The sequence below is a fragment of the Anopheles ziemanni genome, chromosome 3, assembly GCF_943734765.1.
Source record: "Anopheles ziemanni chromosome 3, idAnoZiCoDA_A2_x.2, whole genome shotgun sequence".
NCBI classification, from domain to species: Eukaryota; Metazoa; Arthropoda; class Insecta; order Diptera; family Culicidae; genus Anopheles; species Anopheles ziemanni.
The window spans coordinates 8,405,934-8,429,024 of record NC_080706.1 but is presented as its reverse complement, the minus strand read 5'-3'; the positions used below and the strand labels follow the sequence as shown (position 1 = coordinate 8,429,024).

The 23,091-nt window shown below is 48.4% G+C and overlaps 4 protein-coding genes and 1 non-coding gene across 6 annotated transcripts; 3 read left to right on the top strand and 2 right to left on the bottom strand.

Annotated features, from left to right (window-relative positions):
• Nucleotides 1–13,955: 13,955 nt before the first annotated feature.
• Trnak-cuu (transfer RNA lysine (anticodon CUU)) lies at nucleotides 13,956–14,028 on the bottom strand. Its single transcript has one exon. It is a non-coding gene; the product is annotated as a tRNA-Lys (tRNA).
• A 391-nt stretch (nucleotides 14,029–14,419) lies between these two features.
• On the top strand, nucleotides 14,420–14,971 carry LOC131288659 (mpv17-like protein). The gene has a single exon (XM_058317818.1). It carries the CDS (start codon nucleotides 14,420–14,422, stop codon nucleotides 14,969–14,971), a length of 552 nt encoding a protein of 183 aa, XP_058173801.1.
• A 251-nt stretch (nucleotides 14,972–15,222) lies between these two features.
• Nucleotides 15,223–15,625, bottom strand: LOC131289694 (uncharacterized). Its single transcript, XM_058318992.1, has 2 exons — nucleotides 15,551–15,625; nucleotides 15,223–15,489 (listed from the first exon to the last, which is right to left on the bottom strand). Exons 1-2 carry the CDS (start codon nucleotides 15,623–15,625, stop codon nucleotides 15,223–15,225), a joined length of 342 nt encoding a protein of 113 aa, XP_058174975.1.
• Nucleotides 15,626–16,220: 595 nt separating this feature from the next.
• Nucleotides 16,221–16,738, top strand: LOC131288133 (protein UXT homolog). The gene has a single exon (XM_058317244.1). The coding sequence runs from the start codon at nucleotides 16,224–16,226 to the stop codon at nucleotides 16,668–16,670; it is 447 nt and encodes a 148-aa protein (XP_058173227.1). The 5' UTR covers nucleotides 16,221–16,223; the 3' UTR covers nucleotides 16,671–16,738.
• A 673-nt stretch (nucleotides 16,739–17,411) lies between these two features.
• On the top strand, nucleotides 17,412–22,835 carry LOC131289241 (zinc finger FYVE domain-containing protein 9). Of its 2 annotated transcripts, none has more exons than XM_058318455.1 (5): nucleotides 17,412–17,480; nucleotides 17,618–17,733; nucleotides 17,809–21,647; nucleotides 21,713–21,874; nucleotides 21,951–22,835. In XM_058318455.1, the coding sequence occupies exons 2-5, from the start codon at nucleotides 17,649–17,651 to the stop codon at nucleotides 22,110–22,112; spliced, it is 4,248 nt and encodes a 1,415-aa protein (XP_058174438.1). In that variant the 5' UTR covers nucleotides 17,412–17,480; nucleotides 17,618–17,648; the 3' UTR covers nucleotides 22,113–22,835. The 2 variants fall into 2 exon arrangements, with proteins under 2 accessions (XP_058174438.1, XP_058174437.1); XM_058318454.1 differs by having other exon boundaries at nucleotides 17,458–17,480; nucleotides 17,592–17,733.
• Nucleotides 22,836–23,091: the final 256 nt, after the last annotated feature.

Below are 23,091 nucleotides of genomic sequence, written 5' to 3'. Positions count from 1 at the left end.
GGAATGACAAGCGCTTCCCGAGCTACCTCGCTTACTTTTGATCTGCAAAGTTTGGGTTTCTTTTCAGCTTTCCGAGCACGAAACGAGACGTTCGCTTTTTCTGGAACACTCTGTAGCAAACTACAGATGGCACCCGAGGAACGTCGAGCCGACTGCCAGGGGGTCTAATTATGCTAGGCATGAAATTCAATCTATTTGCCGCTCCGCAGGCCTTCCAAAGAACGGCACACTCATCCCATTACTTGTTATCGCCGCGTCTTGATCGTGCCGTGCCGTGTCCAACTGCCATCGCTCCCAGGTGCCATGCCATTCGAATCCGCTCGTCAGCCCCCGTGACAATCGTCACCCGGGCAAAACATCCTTCCGCCGGAGCGCACCCCGTAACGATCCGATCCGATTTTAATCTCTCGCTGCCATTCTGCAAAACCATGGAACCGTTCACTTTCCAAACCATGTCCTGGCAATGTGTATTCGGTTTTATCGCACCCGGGAAGAGGTTAAAGGAAGCACTTCTAGCGAGGCAATTGTGCGCCAACCATCCGAAAACCGTTTCCAGCGCGACAATGGGCCACTTGGAAGATGAGCGACATTATCGTTAAAACGGTTCCCTGCCGGTCTCGGAATGAAAACTTTGTAAGTGCCTTCGTCTTCCGCAAGCCCTCACAGAGTACGTAAAATCGATAATGCAACCCGGTTTCCTCTTCCCCCAGCCCAGCAACGTCTCGTTTTTAGGCAGAATGAAAATCTTTTCGTACTCTTGCTTAGTTTTTGGCAACCAATGGGAAAGGGACGCCATCAGAGCCCCGCTTCTTCTTCTCTTGCCTGCTCGAATTAGATACTATTTTCGCCTGAATTATGTATTCTACACTGGAGCAGGAAATAAACACGCCACGATCTGAGGGGCTAAACTTTTCCCGGACCACGGACGGGGAGGGTGGACGTACCGTCCCGCATGTTTAACATTCTGCACAACGTCCCGCCGGGTCGTACTAAAGACCCTTGCCTCCATGCGACGTCATAAGAAAAATAATACCATTCTCTTTGATGTCATATGCCATATAATGGATGGGAAAAAGATATCCTCCACCAAGGTGAGGCTGGGGGGGGGGGGGGGGGGGTGGTTTGTTGCCACCACCATTCCAGCGTTCCGTCCTCGACAGTTCCAGGGAAAACACCACCCCAACACACACGCACACAGCGGCACAACAGAGTGTTGTTTGTACAAACTTTTCCATTTAACGACCCGTCCTTCTGTTCTGCTCATTTGAGCGTATTTCTTTTATGATTGTGACATTCAATTTTGATGCTTCCGTTGATGTTTATAATTTACGTCAGCGAGTGCATGTTTTTCTTCTGCGCTCGTTCGTTCCTTGTTTTTCCTCTCCTGCCTTTGTCGTTTTGCTGCCATAACTTCTATGCCGCCACTTTCTTTGCCCGCTTCCGCCATTGTTGTTATTAGTTGACGATGCCCTCGACCGAATGGCACTAATATCGCAGGCCCTGCAGACAAACAGACAACACAGCGGTCGAAGTTCTCAACCGTCTGGCGGCAAAATGTGACCTTTCGCTGTCGGTGACAGTTTACGAATCGGGCGAAGACATTCGCACACTTACGCAAAGTCCGCGCCAGAGTTTGTTGTCTAAATTTTGCACAACCCTAAGCTGTGGATCTGCGTTCATCCAGCCACCGTCCCGAATCGTGTAGCATCGTAAAAACGTAATCCAAACATCGACGGGAACGGATGGCGTCTTTGGAAACCTTTTGCTATCTTGTTTTTTTCTTCCCTTTCCCCCGAGCTGTGAAAAGGCGAGCAATTGAATGGACGCCGTTTCGGGGCCACAGCAAAGCGCCAATGAGTATGCTAATGGGATGGAAATACGCGAAAAGAACACCGCTCGGAAACTTGGGCCGTTAGGGATAATTTCAAATCAACGGCTTCTGAAACGGCTTTCTAGGAGCAACGCAAATGAAATTGCAGCGCGCGCGTCAAGTTTCATCGTCTTCGTCGTGTAATCGGTTTTTTCGGAGCACCACACACACAAAAATGGTGCACGAATTGCAAATGTGTTGCCTCCATCGGTCGTTCAATTCGACCGCCACCGTAAATGGCCGCGCGGGAACATCAAAAATGGCTACACAAATTGGTCCTTTCATTACCACCGACACGCAGAAAGAGCGAGCGAAACCCTACGCCCCAATAATGGGAGGGTGTGACCCGAACAAGGTCAGGATGGGGTTCTTTTCGCTTCGGAAACTTATCTCCCACGTCGATTTGCTTGGTTACCCCTATCGAAAGATCTTTCCAATCGTCTTGCCGGGTTGAAAATTGGTTGCGGAGAAGTTTTATTTTCTATTGGCTCTTCGTTCCAGTAACGATTTCGGGGGAGTTGAATCGAACGACGAGGACACATGCGCCGAAGACTCCAACGTCTTCGATGTCTCGTATGTGCATTATAATATCAATATTGATACGGTAAAGTTTTATGCAAACGAGCACAGAACCGGTGGAGGGCGAAATTGTCCAAATCGAACGAAATCGACACAAGCGAACCCGGCGGGCAGAATCGAGCAGTGCGTTCTTTGGGCTTGGTTTATCTCCATTCCAGCACGATGGAAGTGAAAGCATTCGAAACCGTGCCGTCGCCATATGTGACTCGATAAGAAATTCAATCCACTCGGGACGGACCACCACGACGTTGTCTCCATGGACGGAGGAGGGCAAGGACGAAGGAAGGACGAGAGAATCGCGGCATTCGCATTCGATGACGACCCGAAGCCATCATCCGCCAGTCTTGGACTCCGTCAAACCGGGGCGCGCGCTTCGACGCTCATAAAGAAGAAGCGGTTCTCGTTCTCGCTCCGAAGCGGTAGCATAAATATGTTGAATAAACATATACTCAGCTGCGACAAACCGCCACCGCCGCCAAGGACCGGGGGTAGGGATCGATCGCGCGGGACATAAAGTGGGCTTCGGTGAAGCTGTCCTGTGAAGTTCATTTATTTATGGCCCGAGCAACAACAATAACAGCAAATGAATAAATAAATATTGGCCTCGCCAGAGCGGAAAAGGGGGCCGCCCCATATGCGTAACGCTATGCGCATATACGCCCGGCCGTATTTCATTTAATTTCCAAACCACCTCCCAACCCCATCCCACCCACCGGAGGGAGCGGGGGGAAGGGTGGCACATAAACCGCTTCCAGCTCACTGGAGCTCTCGAATGGAAATCACGTTCGGATGGGAAAACCTCGAGCTGCACACGCTCGACCGAGCCGTCGCTGCCTAAACCTCCCTCGGCTGGGGTTTTCTGGTCGTCTCTATTCGTCCGAGCAAATCAAGCATAAAATTCAAATTTCAAATATTAAATGGCCACCACTCGGTATACCGCTCGGGTGGATCGGCTTGCATCGGTTGTGCAAAACGGGCAGCCGGGGAGATTGGTTGCAACTATTGATGGGCGTCCCGCCGTGAGTTAGGAAATTGTTCGGGCTGCAGTCAAAGCGGGCCGGGATTTGCAAATGACCCTTCCGAACCAACTGGAACCGTGTGATCTATGAAACCGGCCACCGGAAACACTGGTTAGCGGCGGTGCTGGTCAACGCGCTTCCGGTTGCGATTGATTGAATGCATTTCGATCCCCGGTTCGGTATTGTTGCTCCGCCATTGCGTAAGTGTATCAATTTACTGGAGTTCTATTTGCATCTCGAGCACTGTTCCCGGTCGGATAAATCAATTGATGTGATGGTCTTAACCGATGTTCTTTAAGTAAACTATAATTGCTAAACAAGTCGTACATTGTTTTTATGCAGAAGTACCATGAACGTTGGTTTTCTTTTTCAAGATAAATTCATGTTGTGATTCATTGGGTTATTTCAATATTTTTAATCAATCGATAAAAAAAAGAGGAGTTATAAATTTAATAAACAAAAAATCTCAGCCACATTTTCCCATTATAATTACTTTTTACTCGAAATGCAGTTTGGAACTATAAGGATAAAAAACCAAGTAGACATAGCAATCGAGTTATCATTGAAGTAAGAAGAGAAGGATTTAAAAAGGAGTGATGAACAGTAGCGAGTGAGTTGAATACAGAGAGCAGAAGGAAAAGGTTGTATATTATAGAATTTATCCAGAGATGAACTAATATAGAAAACCTTACATTAATAGTTGTCAATTGAACAATTACTAAAAAATAAAACTAGAATAAGAATCATTTTAAAGGCGACGGGAAACGAAGCGCAATCGTGTTATTCTGCTGGTCAATTTGTCAAAAAGAATTTTGGCTCACCTACCCTATAATCGCATGCGTAATCTTGTCAGAACGTAAACATACGAATAAATGGTTCATTCATCCTTGATTATTTGTCAAATTTCTATGATTATTTAGCGCAGTTTTTGTATTTTTAACAATAAACAACAAAGTAATAGCAGTAGCTTCAAGAAATGTTGCAATTTTCACCAAATTGCAAAGCATAAACAAAGCAAAGATGACGCTATACACGCACGAGAGACCAGCGATTACGCTTCGTTTACCGTGCCCTTAACACTTTTATTCTAATAATATAAATTTGGACACTTTTTATATTGAGCGAACCACAAATAATCGTCATAATGAAAACATTTCTGTTTTGGTTGAAAATGTGTGTCAAATGTTTTGTAAAAATCTCTCGATTTGGTTCAACCTAGACCAATCTGAACTGGAAGGAAATTTAATTGAAAAATACGAGCCATCGATGATGTTATTCTCGGTCGAGCGGAATTTCATTGCTGGTCGAACGAGAAACGAATTGTTGATACAATGTCCAAACTGACCGAAACGCTTCTGATTTCCCCGGGGATCAATTGGCAACAAACCCGTCCGTCCGCCTACCAACCTTGGAGTCGCTCGAAGGTTCCTTTCCAGAAGGAACAGTCCCCTCCCTCCCTCCCTCTTCACCAGTCCCGGTAGCGCACCACGAGAAGAAGCGATCCGACTCTTGATGGCCGCCATTGTCCGCGCGATTGCGATTGATAGCGCGAGTGTAATGGTTTCCTCGTGCGCCATTCTTCGGCACAATGGCAAACCACGATGGCACTTCATCTATCTTCGGGGCGGCATTTTTATTAGGCAGCCACTGGCGCACTCAACCCGGCAACACGGCAATTGTGCGCCGGCTGGTTGCTGCGGGTTTCGGTTTCACTCCGGGCCCTCGCCCGGGTCCCGCAACACAATCGCAATCGATTACCCCGCTGGGGCAATTAAAATTGATTACACACCGCCGAACCAGACCCGTGACATTTGGCCAACATGGAAGTGGCCGGGCGGTTTGAAGGCGATCGCTATCGATAAATAATAATTCCGCCCGAAACGCCCGATTCGGCCGGCACGCACAACACGCGAAATCGCTCGCCAGCCCGATCGATCGAAGATGGCCACCACGTATACGCTTCACGTCCGATCACGTACGCGGCACGGCGGGAGGGGCATCGAAGTCCCGGCCGAAGAAACCCAACGTGCAATCCACAGGTGGGGCCAACGTCTCGCAGCCAGCGATTGCCCGAAAGGAACAATGCAGTCCACTGCGCCATTACCGACGCTGACCAAATCGGGGCAATAAATAATCGAGGCCCCGAATGGCGGAATGGCTCCCGCGGTTCATGGTGGGCATCAATAAACAACGGAAAAAAGGTCGAAACGGCCCTTCACTATCTGGCACGAAAGCGAAACAATAGACCCCTAGCCATCGGACAGCTCTCCTTCCCTTGTTGGCAGGGGGACGCGAGTTGGCCGGAGATATTGATAAAAACACAACGCTGGAAAGTATGATCGGCAATTAATACCCGTCGATCACCCGCTCGGTTGAATTGAGCTGAAGTGCCTTTTGCTTGCATTAAAGCATTTCAATGCTACAAACAATTACAGCTGCCAAAATTGGGGTACCTCATAAAGGGTAATTGGAAAGATAATTGTAACGCAAGATGGCCCCAACTCCAAACATCCATTATTTCCCGGTAATTTATAACACTTTTTCCCCCCGTGGCCAGCTGTTATGGCGACGGCATCGAAGGGAAATAAATTCGACCAGATTAATCAACGGCCGGTACAACGGCAGCAGTCGAGGCCCTCAACGAGCAGCTGTTGAGATTTCATCGTACGACGACTCGAAGTGCATAATAATACGCGAGTCCGAACCACGCCGGGCAGCTAATTAAGTTCGCCAATCGTGATCTACATAATCCCTTGCGTCCCTTACGTACGTACGTGCCACCGAATGGTGCTGAAGAAACCGTGGGAGCGGGAAGGCGGTGGGGGCATTTGACCAACGCACACTTTTATTTCCCTTTGCTGGCGCTGAAATTTTCCGCCGGCGAAATAAAAATGATGATTAATCATATTTTCTGCATTTTAATGAGCACCGTTTTCACACTTTGTGCCTTGTGGTTCGGGCTGAAGGAGGGGCGAAGGGCCCGGAAGGGATACGGTGGGACATAAATTATCTGCTGCGGTTTCTTGGGTACATTCTTACCGTGTGCTTGGGGGGAGAAAAGGCTTGGAATTTAGAGCACTTCGTTCGTGTGGTCAGAGGGAAAAATGTGCTGAGTTCGAATGGCTTACTCTATGTAGATATTTTATGCATTCTTTGTTGTCCCTTCTTGAAGATCCTTGAAGTGCCATATGTTGATGCTGCTGAAACAGCAACTAATAATGCTTGTGTAAACCCTCAGTGGACTGTAAACGAAATGCAATCCATGGCAGACGATAAGACGACCAGCTTCGTCATGCAATAAAAGACTCTTCCATGCTGTCCCCGATAAGTATTTTGATTTCTGCAACTTCGCAGAGTGTTGCGAAATGAAGCCTCCCATACCACGGACCACCTCGGCAAGTGCAATAAACTCATTACAACCCCGTGCTAGCTGCACTCGCCCACCCCCCAACTCCTTTTTTACAGGGCCACAATTTCCGCGGTTCAATTGTTTTGTCAACAATCGATAACCCGGTCGTGCCCGGTCGGTCCCTATCGCCTCTTGGTCTCATTCAGACCTTTCATTCATCGATGAGACCGCGGTCAAGATTGTGTCATTTTCGGGTAAGAGGAGGGTCGGGCCGAAGGGGTAAGGGTAGGCTATAAAAAAGAGTGCGCGAACCAAAATAAAACCGGGTTGCGGTCTGGATGTACGGAAAACAATCCCCCAGGCTTTTTCCTTATCAGCCAACGTCTGCGCCAACGGTACGTGCTGGCCGTCGGGTGACGCGATCGGCATTCTTGACCCCCTCCTCCATCCCAACCTCTTGAAGGGTCCATGTGCTTGATGCACACCGTCTAGCACGAACGATGGATGACGAACAACAGGCGATGACAGTCGGTCCGCAATCAGCTGATGATGCCACCTCGTGGTCAGCTGTTACGAGGGCGGGTTGATTGCGATAGGCATCACGCTCCGGCAGTGAAACGAAAATCCCACGTGAAGGCATTGCAGATAACGAGCCGCCGCCGCGTGTGTGTCATTCGCCAGCCCCTGTTTGCCATGTGTCACGGCCTCGGGGCGTCTCAGTAATTAACGGCAGCTAGAAGAAGCGCCGGCAGCACGATGGACGCGATAAGGGGCTAGGGACGATTTATGACGCGAACCGGCGGACTGTTCGCGATGCGATTTGGCACCAGTTCGCGGCCAGCGGCAAGATAATGCGGTCACGATGCGACTCCTACTTCCTGGCAATCGCGATTCTGCGTCGGAGCGCTGCCCTATCCGGCCGAAATCTCCTCCGCGACGTGATTGATAAACAATACAGTAGGTCACGCAGGCCTCTGGACGAAGGGCATTCGGAGGGGGGACGAGTTTTGATAACGATAATGGGAACGGGAGTCTCTGCGCAATCGGCTGTCGTCACGCGGGAAGCTATTTTAATTTGATTGCTCCAGATCTCGGGGTATACTTAGATCGTAAAATTATCTTTATAAAGCACTCTAATCTCTCAATTGCCGCGACTCGTTAAGTGCCTTCCAGTGAATTCCTCGATATCGGTTGGCTCGTTGGATTACTCTCGATTTCTTCTTATTTTAGAATTCACTGGAAATTGTCTGATTGCCAACTTATCAAGATGGAAAAGCAAGAAAAACAATCCATTAAGATGGAACAACACGGTCAAAGGTTTGGTAATGTTTGTTAAGTTAATTTGGTTCACAGACTGGGAGCTTTTAAATATCATCTAGGTTTTTTTCCGGTTGGCTGTCTTATTCGTAGGCGTTGAAATAAGCGAACATTTGAGGATTATATGTATATTTTAAATATGCTAGGGATTTATTTTGCTCGATAATCCTCAGATCATCATCATTTTCAGAGTCTTTAATAAATTCCCAAAAGTGATCTCTTTAATATACGTTACTGCATTGTTGTTCTTATCATCATTTAAAAAGCAACGCCAATATTATAGTATTGATCCATATTTTTACGCACATTGTTTGAGTTAAACACTGACATTGTCGCAACATTACATAAATGAATGTTAAAACTTTTGTTTGCAATTCAGTTTATATATTTGATTTAATTTAGTTTAATTCATTTGTAATTTAAATAATAAGCATAATTATTTATACTGGCCAGGGAGATATATTTACGTTTGGTGACCATCCACCGTCAATATACAATCCAGATTTTTCAAGTTTTTAATCCAAAACCGCATCAAGTAGGAGTTTGCAAGATAAACATAATTCCAATTATCAAGCTGTAAGCCTCGGAGCCCCCAGGCAGTTGCTTACCCTATCCATGTTTGCTTCTTCCAGAGAGTTACATTCGTGTGTTTTCGGTCAGAAAGCTGTATACGGAAAAAAAAGGCCTTCTGTTTTAAACCATTTATAATAGGTTAATAACATTGTTCTATGTTCTAATTTAATTTATTTAAATTTAGTACTTTTCAGGATCACCATAAATAATACTTAGAACGGTCGGAAAATGTAGCTCTTTCAGTTATTCAGTTTTAACGACGCATAAAAAAGTCCAGATGTCCCAGCCAGTGGACATTCTGGTGCGTACGCAAACGGTAGTTCTGGCGCAAGAGTGGTATAATACTATAATATAATTCACCCCCTAGCCAGCCCAACAGCTTTCCATCCTTTGCATCGACCACCACCGGGAGGCATCCTTTAACCGCACGACCGTTTAATTAGCGTCATTTCGTTCTGGTGCAAAACCCCCGAGTCCACCGTATGACCGGTGGCTAATTTGTTGAAATGTTTATCGGCCGTCGGTGCAGATAGAAATTTTATTACCTGGGCCGTAAAACCCGAAGCCGATGTGGGCCTTTAAAATCCTTTAACGACGATATAACCCCGCGGGTGCAACGATCGAGCCATCGAACGAGGTCGGTTTGCGGTGGCGGTGCATGAGGTGCAATAAAAATTGCACCCAAAGTAAGTGCATTCCCGCTGAAGGTGAAGGTGTGGAGGCAATGCGAGATGCGCGAGATCGAAGCCACGCGAAAGATGTCCGAAGCGAATCTCGCGGAAAGAATAAAAAAGTGCTCGACTCGTAAAAGTCGACTTCGACGAACGTGATTCGAAGAAACGGATCATTCGGGAGCGGCTCGCTGCTTGCTGCTCATTTGTTTCTTGCCATCACCGGGGGGGTTCCAAGCCCCTGACCAGGGTCGCCGGCGACCATTATCGCACCTCGTAAGAAACTCGAACCCTCCGCCACAAATATATATATGCACCGGGACTTCGCGGCGGCCCGGGTCGATACACATGAGCATTAAACATAATTAATTTTATACCTCATAAATAAGCGCGGCGTTCATAAATATTGCGGAACCCAATCGCACTCGGGGGGTCCCGGCGGGCGCGAGGGCATTTGCGCCATTTAAATTCGTTAAACTTTCGTCATGCCGATCGCCTTCGGCAGGTGGCCGTGATCCCTGAATTTGACTCAGAGTGCCCTAGAAAACCCCGTGCTATCCTGGGAATTCCGGAAAGTGATCCCGAACCAACGCCGGACCAGATGAGTTCGGTTGACCAGACTGGAGGCCAGGGTAAGAAACAGTCTCCGAAATTACCGTTTTTATTACAAACGTAATTACAATTCCCAAACCGATCCGCCTTCCGGTCGATACGCCATCAACCCCGGTTCAATATGATTATGATGCCGGACCCATGGCAATTCCAACCGGCGTTTATTTTTTCCGTCATTTTGCATATTATATTTCCCTTTCGGGACGAACACCGACACCCCTCTGCTGACACACTCGCAGCCCATCTTCCACCCAGGGACGTGTGATGGGCAGAAATTAATGCTGATAAAATTTTATACCTTTTTAAACTGCCCAAACAAATTCCCGTCCCTCGCTTGAAATGCTGTGTTATTGGGACTTCTTTTTTTTATGGACACACTTCACCCCCTTTCGGTCACGACCTTCCTTCCCGAGCCTGCCGGCAAAGGGTCCATACATTCCACCTAGACAGCACTTATTTTTCCCGTGCTCATCCTGAATGTGCGTATTTTGTTAGGCTCCCTTTTTTTTCGCAAATAAAACTAATAAAAAGGCAAAAACGCAGCCACACGCAATTCCGACCAGTCTGGCATGTTTGTTTGTACCGCTGCGTTTTGCTACATAATGCCGTTTGCGTATGCGTTTGCGTTTGTGAGGTTGTAAAAAAAAGAAAATAACGGAAGCCACAACAGTACGCGTACGTGGCGTACGTGGCCAGAGAGGACCTGCGTTACGGGGGATTTGGGGATCCATTTTGATTAAATATTTTATTTTTCCCAACAAACACACACGATACCGGTCGGTGGTAGCAATTTTTCGTGGTCCGCAGTAGGATCATTTTTCCACCACAAAAGGGTATATTGGTCGGGGCGATGTCGAATGGTTGTAAGGATTAGAGTTAGTTTTATTGCACAGAAATAAAAATGTTTCGGAATGGCACGGAAATGAAATGTGTTTTTAAGCTCGGTAAATATTTGTTCAACATGTATTGTAGATTCGCACAGAATTAAACAATTTATTTTAGAAGCACGAATTAACGTTTACGTATTTTACAGTAACCGGCAATTGTTAATTTATCAAATTTATATAATGGTTTTTTCCTAGAAATTAGTTCCACTGCCAACTCTCTACTTACTTTATTTTATTTTCATATGAAACAAATTTATCGAACCATAAATCAATCTTTGCATGAACCAACTATCAAAACAGTTGAAGGGGAAATAACATGAGAAAAAATATTAGATCAACTGCGGTTATTTGCAGCATTGCACTGCGAACGTGACACGTGCAGCGCGAAGCCGCAAAAGTGTGCGTGCGCAGTACCACCGTCTCATCCCGGCATGTTGGCCATTACTGTCAGAACAATTAATTCATCAGCTCGCATGATTAAATGCACGTTCATTACGAGGCCATGTGTCCGTTCCGCAGACGTGCGTCGCATAGCGAAAAGGACACACGGGAGCAAGCCTTACCGGGTCGCCCGGCATGTGGATGTTAAAAAATTTCAAAACCTCCCCCTCCCACGGGTTGAAGTTTTTCTCGAGCACGCACCGTACCGTTACGTGAAGTCGAACGAAATGGCTGGATGCTCGTAAGATTATTTATAACGGTAACACCTACACCAAAGGGGGTCTTCTCCATCGAGGATAATAGTCCAGGCTTTCCTTGGCATGCCCGGTGGGGGAGGGTTCGGTTTTATGCTCTCTTGTGTAGACCTTAAATTATATTAATACACATCGCTCAAACCGAGACGCACGTGCTGCCAAAGAGGAGGTCGCCTGCGATCTATCAACCAATCTGAATGAAGTGGCACAAAACGTCGGCACCGAGGTTCAAAAATGAGCTACCATTTGAATGGCTTCCGTAAAACGTGCCCCAAGAAACGCCTCCTCGGATGCCCTCGCCTTGATGGCACGTAGGCCGCAAAAATGGGTTCAAATCAGAGCACGACGCAATCAGCATCCTTCCGCCCGAAAACGTTGCAGCCAATTTGCGTTTTAAAATTAACATAATTAAAGTAATGATTTGTCGTTAGCCGCTCACTAAACGGCGATGGGTGATTGGATTACGACTCGAACCACGTTTGGATGGATTTACATTTTGGTACCACTTTTTAAAAGCACTTGCTCGGCGTTGGACGTTCCTTCGGAGAAGGTTCTACGGAACGCTCCTTCAAGCGCTTAACTGTGTCAAAAGACTTTAGCAATAATATTTCAATCAGCCAGCTACAGCAAAAACCCCCTTCGCTGGCGTCGAGCTTGACGTTGTCCTCTTGAAACCCACCAACGTGACTCCTTAAAACGTCCCACTCGGATGCGGACAAACAAAGTATCGGCTTCGAATACGCGCTCGTTGACCACTCGAACACGTTTCTCGCTATTTACGTTACGGCCGGGTCCGGCAAATTTGTCATCCTTACCGTCCGAGAAAGGGATGTATTTCTGTGTTTCTTGTTTCTGTTGATGTTTGTGTTTGTTGTTTTCTTCTTTTTGGGGGGGAAATAAAAATTGCGCATTCATTAAGAAAGCCTTGTTCCCTCTTCCGAAGGCGAGGCGCGAGAAGAACACGTTTGACTTGTTTACTCACTTGCCAATTTTATCTAATTCCTCATCCGGCGGAATCCATCCGTTTGGCCCGGACAACCGTTGTGGCGAGAGTGTGAATGCATTCCCTTCACCATACCAACACAGGGTAGGAGGGCAAGGGTACTGGGTGACCGGAGGGAGGAAGTGCAAATATGTAATTACGGTGCCACGATGACGACGCGTCCGTCCGACACGTTTCGCCGCAAAAAGTCTTGGAAGCAAACCGCGATTCCTCGTGGTCGTCGTCGTCATCTTGTGTTGTGCATTACTTTATGGAATGTGTCATTATGGCCAGCGTTACATATTTGTCCGTTTGACGTGCCAGCGGTTGCCATAGCGTGGACAAGGGCTATGGAGATAAATAGATCGAATCATGTCGACACAATGTGGACGTTGGCGCAGCTGCACGCCATTCCGATGCGACTTGTCGTTTGTCTGGTGGTGTGTTCAACTTTGCACCAAAGTCCTTCATCCATCATCTCTCGCCTTGGTTGGTTTGTGCACAACCCAGCGTCACTGGTGTGTTGTTATCTTCTAACGACGTTCCCTATGCTCGGGGGGGGGCCGGACAAAGGCATCAACATTTCCGTTGCCTTCGCCTTTATCGACGGGACGCTGGCAACACTTTAGCAGCTCGTCTCAAAATTGGCAGCCACAAGCGCGTTGTTGATGTTGGGTTTTGTTGGATGGAAACCATGTGAACGAGATTACCTTCCCACGTGGAAGCAATTGGGAATGGAGGTTCCTGTTAAGCACGACACTCATTGTGATTTGCATAGCCTCTTTTTCCCCCATCGACCGGGAAGCGTTAGCACCGACCTGAAGAAGTGTAACGTTCCTCCACGTACCGGAAGGTCGGTTGTGTAAAAGAAGCCCCCGTCGCTGTTCGGAATAATAAATTATTGTTTCGATAACTGTACAACCCACGGCCTCGGTAAGTCTTAGAAGTTGGCTGTGCTTAAGTTTTGCTACGGAAATTTGCATACAAGAGCCCGTCCCTGGTGTGAAGGCTGCAAGTTCGCTTCGGGTTTGTTAGGGACAAACTCTCTCGAACAATTTCTTTAAATTATAGTCTGACCTTCCGGAGCAAGTCGGGAAGCTAAAGAAGCGCTTCACGTGGCCTATTGTGATCTCCCTCCCTGTGCACTAATTTCCGACCGAGATAACGGGCCGCATAAATTAGAAAACTTTGGTCGGAAAGTTGTTCAGAATGTGCAATTATTAAACCGACCCATGCGCCGAGGATGGGTTAGTTGCCCACTCTAAGGCTGGTCTATAATAGAAGGCAAGTTTGCGACTGAGTCAACTTACAAACATCCGGAATAAAAAATGTCCTCTTACAGGAGAAATTATTGCTAGGAAAAACTGTATCCTTCAAGAAAATAAAAAAAAAGTTTCACAGCGCCCAACGTGGGGCTCGAACCCACGACCCTGAGATTAAGAGTCTCATGCTCTACCGACTGAGCTAGCCGGGCTGATAGGTAGACCTGCGAAATAACGCTACATAAACACGATGCCTTCACTCGCGTCATGTGCGACCCCAGTACGTTACATAAAAGCACCATCATTATCGCAACCCCTATGTTGGCAGAGACGGCTTCGGAGAGCCTTGAACCTGTCTTGACCGTCAAATGACGGCCGTCGACGCAACGGTGGTGGTTGTAACCCGGTAGCCGGATGGCCTACTTTTTAACGTTATCGATTTTTCTTCGCCGTTTCGACTAGCACGCCGGTTTGACAGCGAGGCGTATATGACTCTTGTTCTGAATTTTTTTTGTTTTGTTTTTCCATGTTTTGCTCCACGGTTAATATTACTTTTTTCCCTTCTGTCCTCAGTCCCTCGGTTGGTAACGACGCTACGACACGATGTGGTGGAAATTCATCGTCGATGTTACGAATGAGTACAAGATCCTGCGGGGTATGCTCTCCTACTCCGCACTCTGGCCGATAGGAAGCCTCATCCAGCAGACGTTCGAGGGCAAACGGCTGCACACGTATGACTGGGAGCGCTGCCTTCGCTACAGCCTGTACGGAACGTTCGTCTCGGCCCCGATGCTCTACACGTGGATGCGCTGTGCCAACATCATGTGGCCCCGGACGGACTTCCGGTCTTCGCTGGCCAAAGCGTTCACCGAGCAGGCCGCCTACGACCCGTTCGCCATCGTGTTCTTCTTCTACGGCATGAGTATCCTCGAGCGAAAGACACAGCAGCAGGCCGGCGACGAGGCGAAGGCCAAGTTCTGGGACACCTACAAGGTGGGTTTCTTCTACTGGCCTGTGGTGCAAACCGTCAACTTTTCGCTGATCAAGCCGAAAAACCAGATCATCGTGGCCGGTTTCTTCAGCCTCATCTGGACCACGTTTTTGGCGTACAACAAGTCGAGTCAGAAACCGCAACAAATACTCCAGGTGGCGTAGGGGAAAGAGAAAGTATTGCCAGGAACCGGTCGGTTCCCATTTCGCGTTGTAGTGGCCACAAAACGTACCTATAGTTAAGTCTGACGAAATGTACCTCCAAAAGCTGGTGCTAATAAAGTAAATCCATAACGAATGATGGCTTTCACACTTGGTCCGCCATTGAAACAAGTTATCACGATCCAAAACCAGAAAAATAGGTCCCCGGCTGCATCGACCCAGGATATATTCATTAGCAAACAACACTCTCCGCACTACGACAGTATACTCTCGTGAGATGTTTTCTCGGTGTGCTGTCCGGCCGGTTTTAGCTTCCGCTCGGCTGCAGTAGTGACCTGTTCCGCCAGCCCGTCCAATAGCGCCGGAAGCACGCGCTCACCGATGGAAATCAGCAGATCGGCAATTTTCTCCACCCGCATGATATCGCTGATCACGGGTATCGCGGCCCGGTTGTCCTCGCCGGAAACAGACAGGTCTACTTCAACGCCATCGGCAACGACATCTCGAACCGTTCGGTCAAGCTGCAAAATAGGATAAACCTTACTATCGTGGTAGAAAAAAAAACATCCTGGATTGGCTTACACTTCGCCCGTGCGACTCATTAGTCACCATGGCCACAACCGTCAGGAACAGCACGATGCACTTCAAATGGCTCATTTTTCAATTCAAACTCGTTGCGGTAACAATGGAAATCTTTCCTCTGATGGACGGTACTTTTATACGCAATGAAAAACGCTTGGACAACGGATCGTTTTGAGTTTCTACTGCATGCAATCAAATGGCGATGTGCTTGAAAATCACAATTGTAATTGGTTTGATTGTCGTATCATTGCAATTTGGTTCTATTTGCTAATCAAATAGATGTTATTTCAATTTGCAAAAATGCAATCAGTGACGTAATCTACGCTTTTAAAACATGTGTGTTGTTTATTGGTATTTGAAACGGGGGAATAAGAATAGTTAGATGTGCCGTGATTGCTCAACGAGTATTATTCAATTTTATAAATGTGTACATTACGCAACGGGCGAAACTAAATTCAAATTTATTTAATCCAAGCTGGTGGCGCCATCTGCAATCTGTCATTCTTTTCTTCACAACTGTCATGTGCTTCAACATCCTGATCCGCGGGAAAATAGTAAACAAACCGCTTCAACCAATTGTCGTAAAAAACATGAACTTCACAGGTAATTTGGTAATTTTCTAATATAAAACCAGGCACAATAGTTTCATCCTCAATTCAATTATAGCTCCAAGATGATGGACAAACTAACAAGCTCCGAAAACATCAAAACCTTCGTACACGAAAACCTAAAGGAGGATCTTCGAGTGTACGAAAGGCAGCTGAATGAAATTAACGCAGAAACCGTAGAGTATGTTCATCTGAAACACATGATCGAAACGATTCTTCTCAACCAGAAAAATGGTGAAGGTTTCAAAACGCAAGTAAACATCGGAGGAAACATGTTCATGAAGGCGCGGGCCGATAATGCTAGCCGCTTGCTGGTGGACATCGGATTGAAGGTGTACGTTGAGTTTACCATCGACGAAGCGTTGCGGTTTGTAGAAATGAGGATCAAAGTGTTGACGAAACAGGCGGACGTAATCCGAGATAAGAGCATTGAAACGAAAACCAATATTAAACTTGCACTGCTCGTCATCGGCGAGGGTCAGCGTCTTCACAACGTAGAGGAACAACGATAAAACATTGTTAAACGTTAAAACAAGCTTAGATTAGAAGTTACGAGTATGCCCGAAATAGAAGAGTTCGTTTTAACAGAAAATATTGATGCGAATGGGATTATTTTGCATTTTGCAACTGATAAATTAACCACATTCAGCTGTTTGTTGTGACCAAGGTTATCGAAGATTGTTCTTTGTTCTAGTGGTGGGTAAAACGAATCACTCCGAGGTACTCGATTCCTAAAACTCGAATCCCAATCCATCAAACAGTCGCGAGACGATGTAAACCAATTAATTCTGGTCTGTAAATAGTTTATCCTTATTTGAATCTCCATCAAATCACAACTGGTAGCTCCATTTTTAAGTTATCAAAACATGCCTCACATTTCCGATGTGGGGTTCCCTGTTGTAAGTAGTTATGTTGATCTTGAAAATCAAATGACGGGTGTAAATGATGTTTTTTGTAGGCATTCGACTCCGTGGGTTAAATGCAATGGTAGAACAGCTCAGACAATTGACGTTCTACTGTATTTCTTTGTTAAAATAGGTTCCTGATTTTTTCAAAACAAATCAAATCGAGTCTCAAACAAATAACATTTTATTCGAACCCAAACCAAAATCTGATACGAATCCCAAACAAATCAAATCTGAATCAAATTTCAAACAAATCAAACTTGATTTGAATCCCAAACGAATCAAATCTTTTCAATCCGTCAAATGGGATTTGAATCTTTGGAATCCGTCTAAGGATCGAATCTTTGGATCTTCCGAATCCCCATTCTGCCAACACTAGTTGAATCGCAGCGTAAATTGTTCTCGCCAGATAAGCAGGTAAATAACGCCTTTGTGCCTCTGAAATAATCTATCCGGACATCTTTTGTTACCATGGACGATAAGCAAACCCTGGAAACTAGCGGACCAGCGCTAAACACTGGAGTGTAGAGTCGAACATGTTCCGATCATTGCAGGTCTTGTGACGAGAACTTGGAGGACACCGCGATGGACTTGGTGGATATCGATAAGGTATTGGACGACCTCGAGCTAAACGAAGACGATGGCAACAGCATACTTCAACGGGCAGTTGGTGAGAAGTTGGAAGAAACAACCCGTGACCCGCTTCGGGTGTATTTGTTTACCTCTTCCGTTCTTTGCCTTTCAGAACATACCAAACCAAACAAACGTGACGAAACGCCCGTGGTGAATGGAACGACGGAAAACACACCAGCAGCCGCGTCATCGGCGCAGGAAAAGTTAAAGTTTAAGGCCAACGTAGTTAACGTGTCGACGGTGTTTTCTAGTCTCAACGAATACGTGAATGCGGGAGGCACGGAACTGGGAGGCGTAAAACCACCAGTGGTCAGCGAAGACACAGCTAACGAACTGACCATACCGATTGAGCGAAAGCCCCTTCTAACACCACCATCGACCTCATCCATCTCGTCGGACGTCGGAAAGACATCGTCGCCCGCGGTGACCACATCTTCCCCGCGGACCGTATCGTCTCCAGCTTCCTCGCCCGACTCGTCCGTTACGTCGGCGTCTTCATCACGGGTGGCCAGTTCCTCCAGGTCGTCGTCGGCTTCGCGCCGCTCTTCCTCGTCGTCGTCGACGTCGTCTTCGGGAAGCTCGAGTGATGAAGGCGAGCAAGGGCAAGAGGAAAAAGCACACAAGGACGTTGACGCAGAGCCGGGCCCGGGGCATGTGAAGCTTCCTGAAGAGTTGTCTTCTCTCAGTGCCGAAGATTACGTGCTCGATTCGTCCTCGATCACGACACTAGCCACCACCAATGAGGAACGTCAGCGGCAGGAGGTGGTGGAGGTGGTAACGGCCGCACCAAGCGATCCACAGGACACGTCCGCCTTTTCCTACAAGAACAGCCTGTACTCGGACACGCTAAGCAACGATGTGATAAACTTGGAAGGAATCTCGTCCATCTCGTCGATCGTAGCGGTGGATCTTACAAAGAGCGGCCAGGCAGGACATAAGAATGGGCAGGCGGAGGTAGGAGCACCGGTGGCGAAGGATGAGATCGAAACGGAAAACGATGAAGCAGCACCGCAGGGAAAACAGCAGGGTGAAGAGGATGACGCTCGGAAGCCAGTGGTCGGGTTTGAGTCGACCATGGATGACGTTTCCGATACGGAGCTCGAGAGTTACTTGCAGGAGTTGGAAGAGTTTGATTTTCGCAGCGTAAACGTTGAGTCGACGGTTCCGCCAAAACCCGACGGGGTGGAACAAACAGCTGAACAGCAAACGCAAGAGCCCGTGGAGCCAACCGAGACGGCAATTGTTGTGGAGGATGTACCGGCAACACCGGAAGAACCACCACCTCCGGTTCCAAAAGATCGGGCCGACGCCACCAGCATCGATAGTCGCAGCGACGATGACATAAGTCCCAGTTCATCCCGGGGAGAAAACGAGGAAGATCTTATTTCGCAAGCTTCGACGTTGGAATTCAACGACTTAGCGATGGCGGCCGCGGCAGCTACGGCCGCGACGGCTTCCACCCCGCCAGTGGAGGATGTACACGATCCACATGAAATACCGCTGAACGGGTCGGATGTGGAAATCCCCGTTCCCGCCGATACCGAACTCGAAGCTGACTTCCCGCTCGAGGAAGATGGTAGTGAAATAAGGTTCATCGATTGCACCGAAACGGAATCGGAACAGCGACCGATCGCAGATGTCGCGCTCCCGGAGGACGAGCACGAGCTTATGCGTCCCCGGGAACGACCGACTTCGCTCGAGCTAACGGGGACCGCCGCAATGGGTGTGGAGCTTGGTGCTTCACCTGGCCACACGCCACCTTCCACGCGGGTCATGGATCCGGACCATGGGCTGACACTTTCATCCACCAGTTCGGATGATTTTGTCGCCTCGATCGGTGCGCGAACAACTTCGGAACAACCCCCAACGATGGTGGGGGAAGATTTGGCCGCCCGACTTCCGATGGCCGATCCCATTCAATCCCCTTTGGCCCTCTCGTCATCCGGGATGCCCGTGGTTCCGATTCTCAGCCCAGCGCAAGTGCAGCTCGGAAAGGTACAACCATTCTGGGTGCCGGACAATTCCACCAAATTCTGTATGCAGTGCAATCAGAAGTTTTCCGTCATAAAACGACGGCACCACTGTCGAGCCTGTGGCCAGCTGCTCTGCGCTTCCTGCTGCTGCCTGAAGGCGAAGCTGGACTATCTCGGTGACGTTGAGGCCCGCATCTGCATCGAATGCGACGTGATATTAAACATTCAACTGCAGCAAGCGATGGAGGCGGAACAGCAGCTCCAGCTGGCGATGGGAGGCACCGTAGCGGGAGCGGTAAGGAGTCCCCTCGTCGCCGCCGGTCAACGACAGCCGAACCCGAACAATCCGATGGAGTACTGCTCGGTGATTCCTCCGCTTCAGCAGGCGGCCGCCGCAGGCAGTCAGCCGCAGTCCCCGATATCGGTCATGGTTCCGGTCGGGGTGCTCAAGCGAGCCGGAGCGCCACGAAGCATGCGAAAGGATAAGAATGTCATCTTCAGCGATGGCATTCGACCCGGGTGCGATTTGACGGAGCTCGATCACAACTGGGACGCCGTACCGACGAGAACTTCCCCTCCGAGGACTCGCAAGCCGCGCGTACAGACCCCTCCCGGGGCGGACGAGGAAGGAGCCCCGGCGCTACCGATGGTTTCGACCGGAACGCCGTTGGTTTCGTTGATTCCAGCCGAGGAGAACAAATTGCCCCCGGTGCTGAAGCGCATTAGTCCGACAGAGAGCAAGCTGGTTGAGATCGAGAATGATGCCTCGCTGGTGGAAGGTCTCCGTGAGGTCACGCTGACGTTTGCGGTGCAGAAAAACTTCCACGTGCACGTGACGATCGTCGACTTGGCGTGTTGCGTCAATCGGACGGTCATCAACTTCACCACACGTGGTCTACACTACGTTGGTCAGGATGAGATCATCATTCTGTTGGAGCTTGGTGATTCGCGAACGCTTCCGAAAGACATCTTTACGCATCTGAATGAGATATACTGCGAGGCCGCATCCCGTGGGCATATTATAATCGAGCTTGGTTTCTCGCCGGCGCGTACGAACAATTTTCTCGGCTCTAAACATCATGGCGGTTTCCTCTACGTCCGACCGACGTACCAGTGTATGAAGGCGGTGATCGTGCCGGAAGCACCGTACCTGATCGGCTTGCTAATTCACCGGTGGGAAGTGCCGTGGGCAAAGGTGCTCCCGTTGCGGCTGATGCTACGCCTCGGTGCCCTCTACCGGTACTATCCTTCGCCGCACGTAAGCGTCCGGGAGCGCGAATCAGTGTACGTGGAGATTGCGCAAACGATCGTGAACCTGCTGGCTGACTTCCGGCACTTTAGCTACACCATTCCGACCGTGCGCGGGATGGCGATCCACATCGAGCACCGCAAGACGAGCATACTGATCCCGCGGAACCGCTACGAGCAGATGGTGAAGGTGGTGGACGGTTCGAGCGAGCAGCTGATGGCGGTGGCGGGCAACTTTAGCAAGCTGGCGGACGGCCACCTCGTCTGCATCCAAAACACCGAATCGGGCTGCCCGGAAGCGACCCAGTACTCGACGCACGCGATCAACATCGATGGGCAACCGCGGAAGGTGACGGGGGCGAGCTTTCTGGTGCTGGATGGGTCGTTGAAACCGAACGCGGGCCTGACGGGCATGTGCATCATCAAGGAGGACGGGTTGATCGTGCAAATTCCGCCGGTCAAACTGCAGCTGGTGAAGGAAGCGCTGAAAGCGATGAAAAACTACCAGATCGTGTGTGGCCCGAGCGGGGAAGGCGCGGGTGTGGACGAGCAGGCAAAGGAAGTGGTCGCGATCGAGTGGACGACGAATGATCTGAACTACAACATCGGTGTCACGTCGCCGATCGATCGGAAGGCGTTCGATGGCGTGCCGAGTATTCGCGTGCAGCGTGGGACAGACTATTCCAACGCGAACCACATCATCCGGTGGACGGAGGTTTTCGTACTAAAGGTAAGGGAATGGTCCATTTGGGGTGATATGGGACTATGGACCAAGTTTTCGTTTTCATTTTTAAGGGTGACGAAGAATCGAACCATCCCGGTGATCCGATCAACATGTCGAAACTTTCCGAAACGGTTGCAAAGAGTGCCTGCAAGGCGTTGGTGGAATACCTGGACCTGCTCGCATCGAACGGACACTCGAAGATCGCTCTTCGGATCAGTTCAAACCGCGGCCAGGTAAGTTCGGCGACGAATTAGAATAGTTTTTCGAGCCATTTTCATCAACCCTTGCTTGTTTCCATCACCTTTTCAGATGTCCTACGTGGCGGGAAGCGGCGGCAGCAAACTGGCCCCGCTCTACTCGAATGCGCTCGGTCAGGAGGTGATGGGCATGCTGCAACGCCAGGCCACCGCCCTCCACCTCGACCAGCACGATATTGTGTTTGAACTGATTTTCCACATTCTTGACAAGTAAACTAAATTCCTCCTTCCTTCCTCCCCCTCCTCCATTGCCCAACGAGTAAGAAGGCGCCACCAAAAAAAAAACTAAACACGCTCGCAGCTCAGAGTTCCGTTCCCTCAGTAGCGCCTTCATTTCCGTTCCGCCTGTCCGTCGTAGGGCCGTTTTAAGTCGTTTGGAATGAGTTTTTTTTTTGTCCCGAATCGGAAGGAAGCGCACGGCGGAAACAACAATTAATAAAGTGCTGAAAAGCGTGTTCCACTGACGCCGAGAAGGTTGTCGGGAGGTTTGCTTTGAGCGAACCGAAGGGAGGGAGCACGAGGGAAGATAGATTTGAAGAGCAACGTACACACCAGGTGCATAACGTGAGTTATATTATAGAGTATATAGAGTATACATATACATACACATTGCAAATAGATATATATTTCTTATATATAGTTAAAATTATTGAAACGCGGAGGATGAGGGAATTAAAAAAAAACATAACTTTAATATGTTGCAGTTTGTGCGCGCAGCGGTAGTGGTGCGAAGAAGTGGACGGATATTTATATTTGATTTTTTGATGTTTTAACCGTCGTTGGTGAGGAACCGACCCCGGGCTGGTTGGCAATAAAATAAAAACAGTGGGTATTTCGTTGGCAGATGATACTACTACACCCAGTAAGAGTTGCAAACACGATACTACAAAATATATACGCGCGTACGAGGCGCATACAATTACGATGGTCGCTTTATTGTACTCAATTTGTATGACAAATAATAATCAAGATGTGATATCTGCTATCGTTTCTTGGATTTTATTCAAGTAATATCCTTAACGTTTTTTTTCCATTTCACTTCCGTTGCATTAATGCAAATTCAAATTTGAAGCGAATCTGAGTGGCATGTTCATTGGTTCATTCTTAAATGAATGTGTACACTCATCAAGATGAGTGAATGTGAGTTCCGTTCCGCAAAAGAGACCGGACTCATGTAGGTTCAACTATTTGAA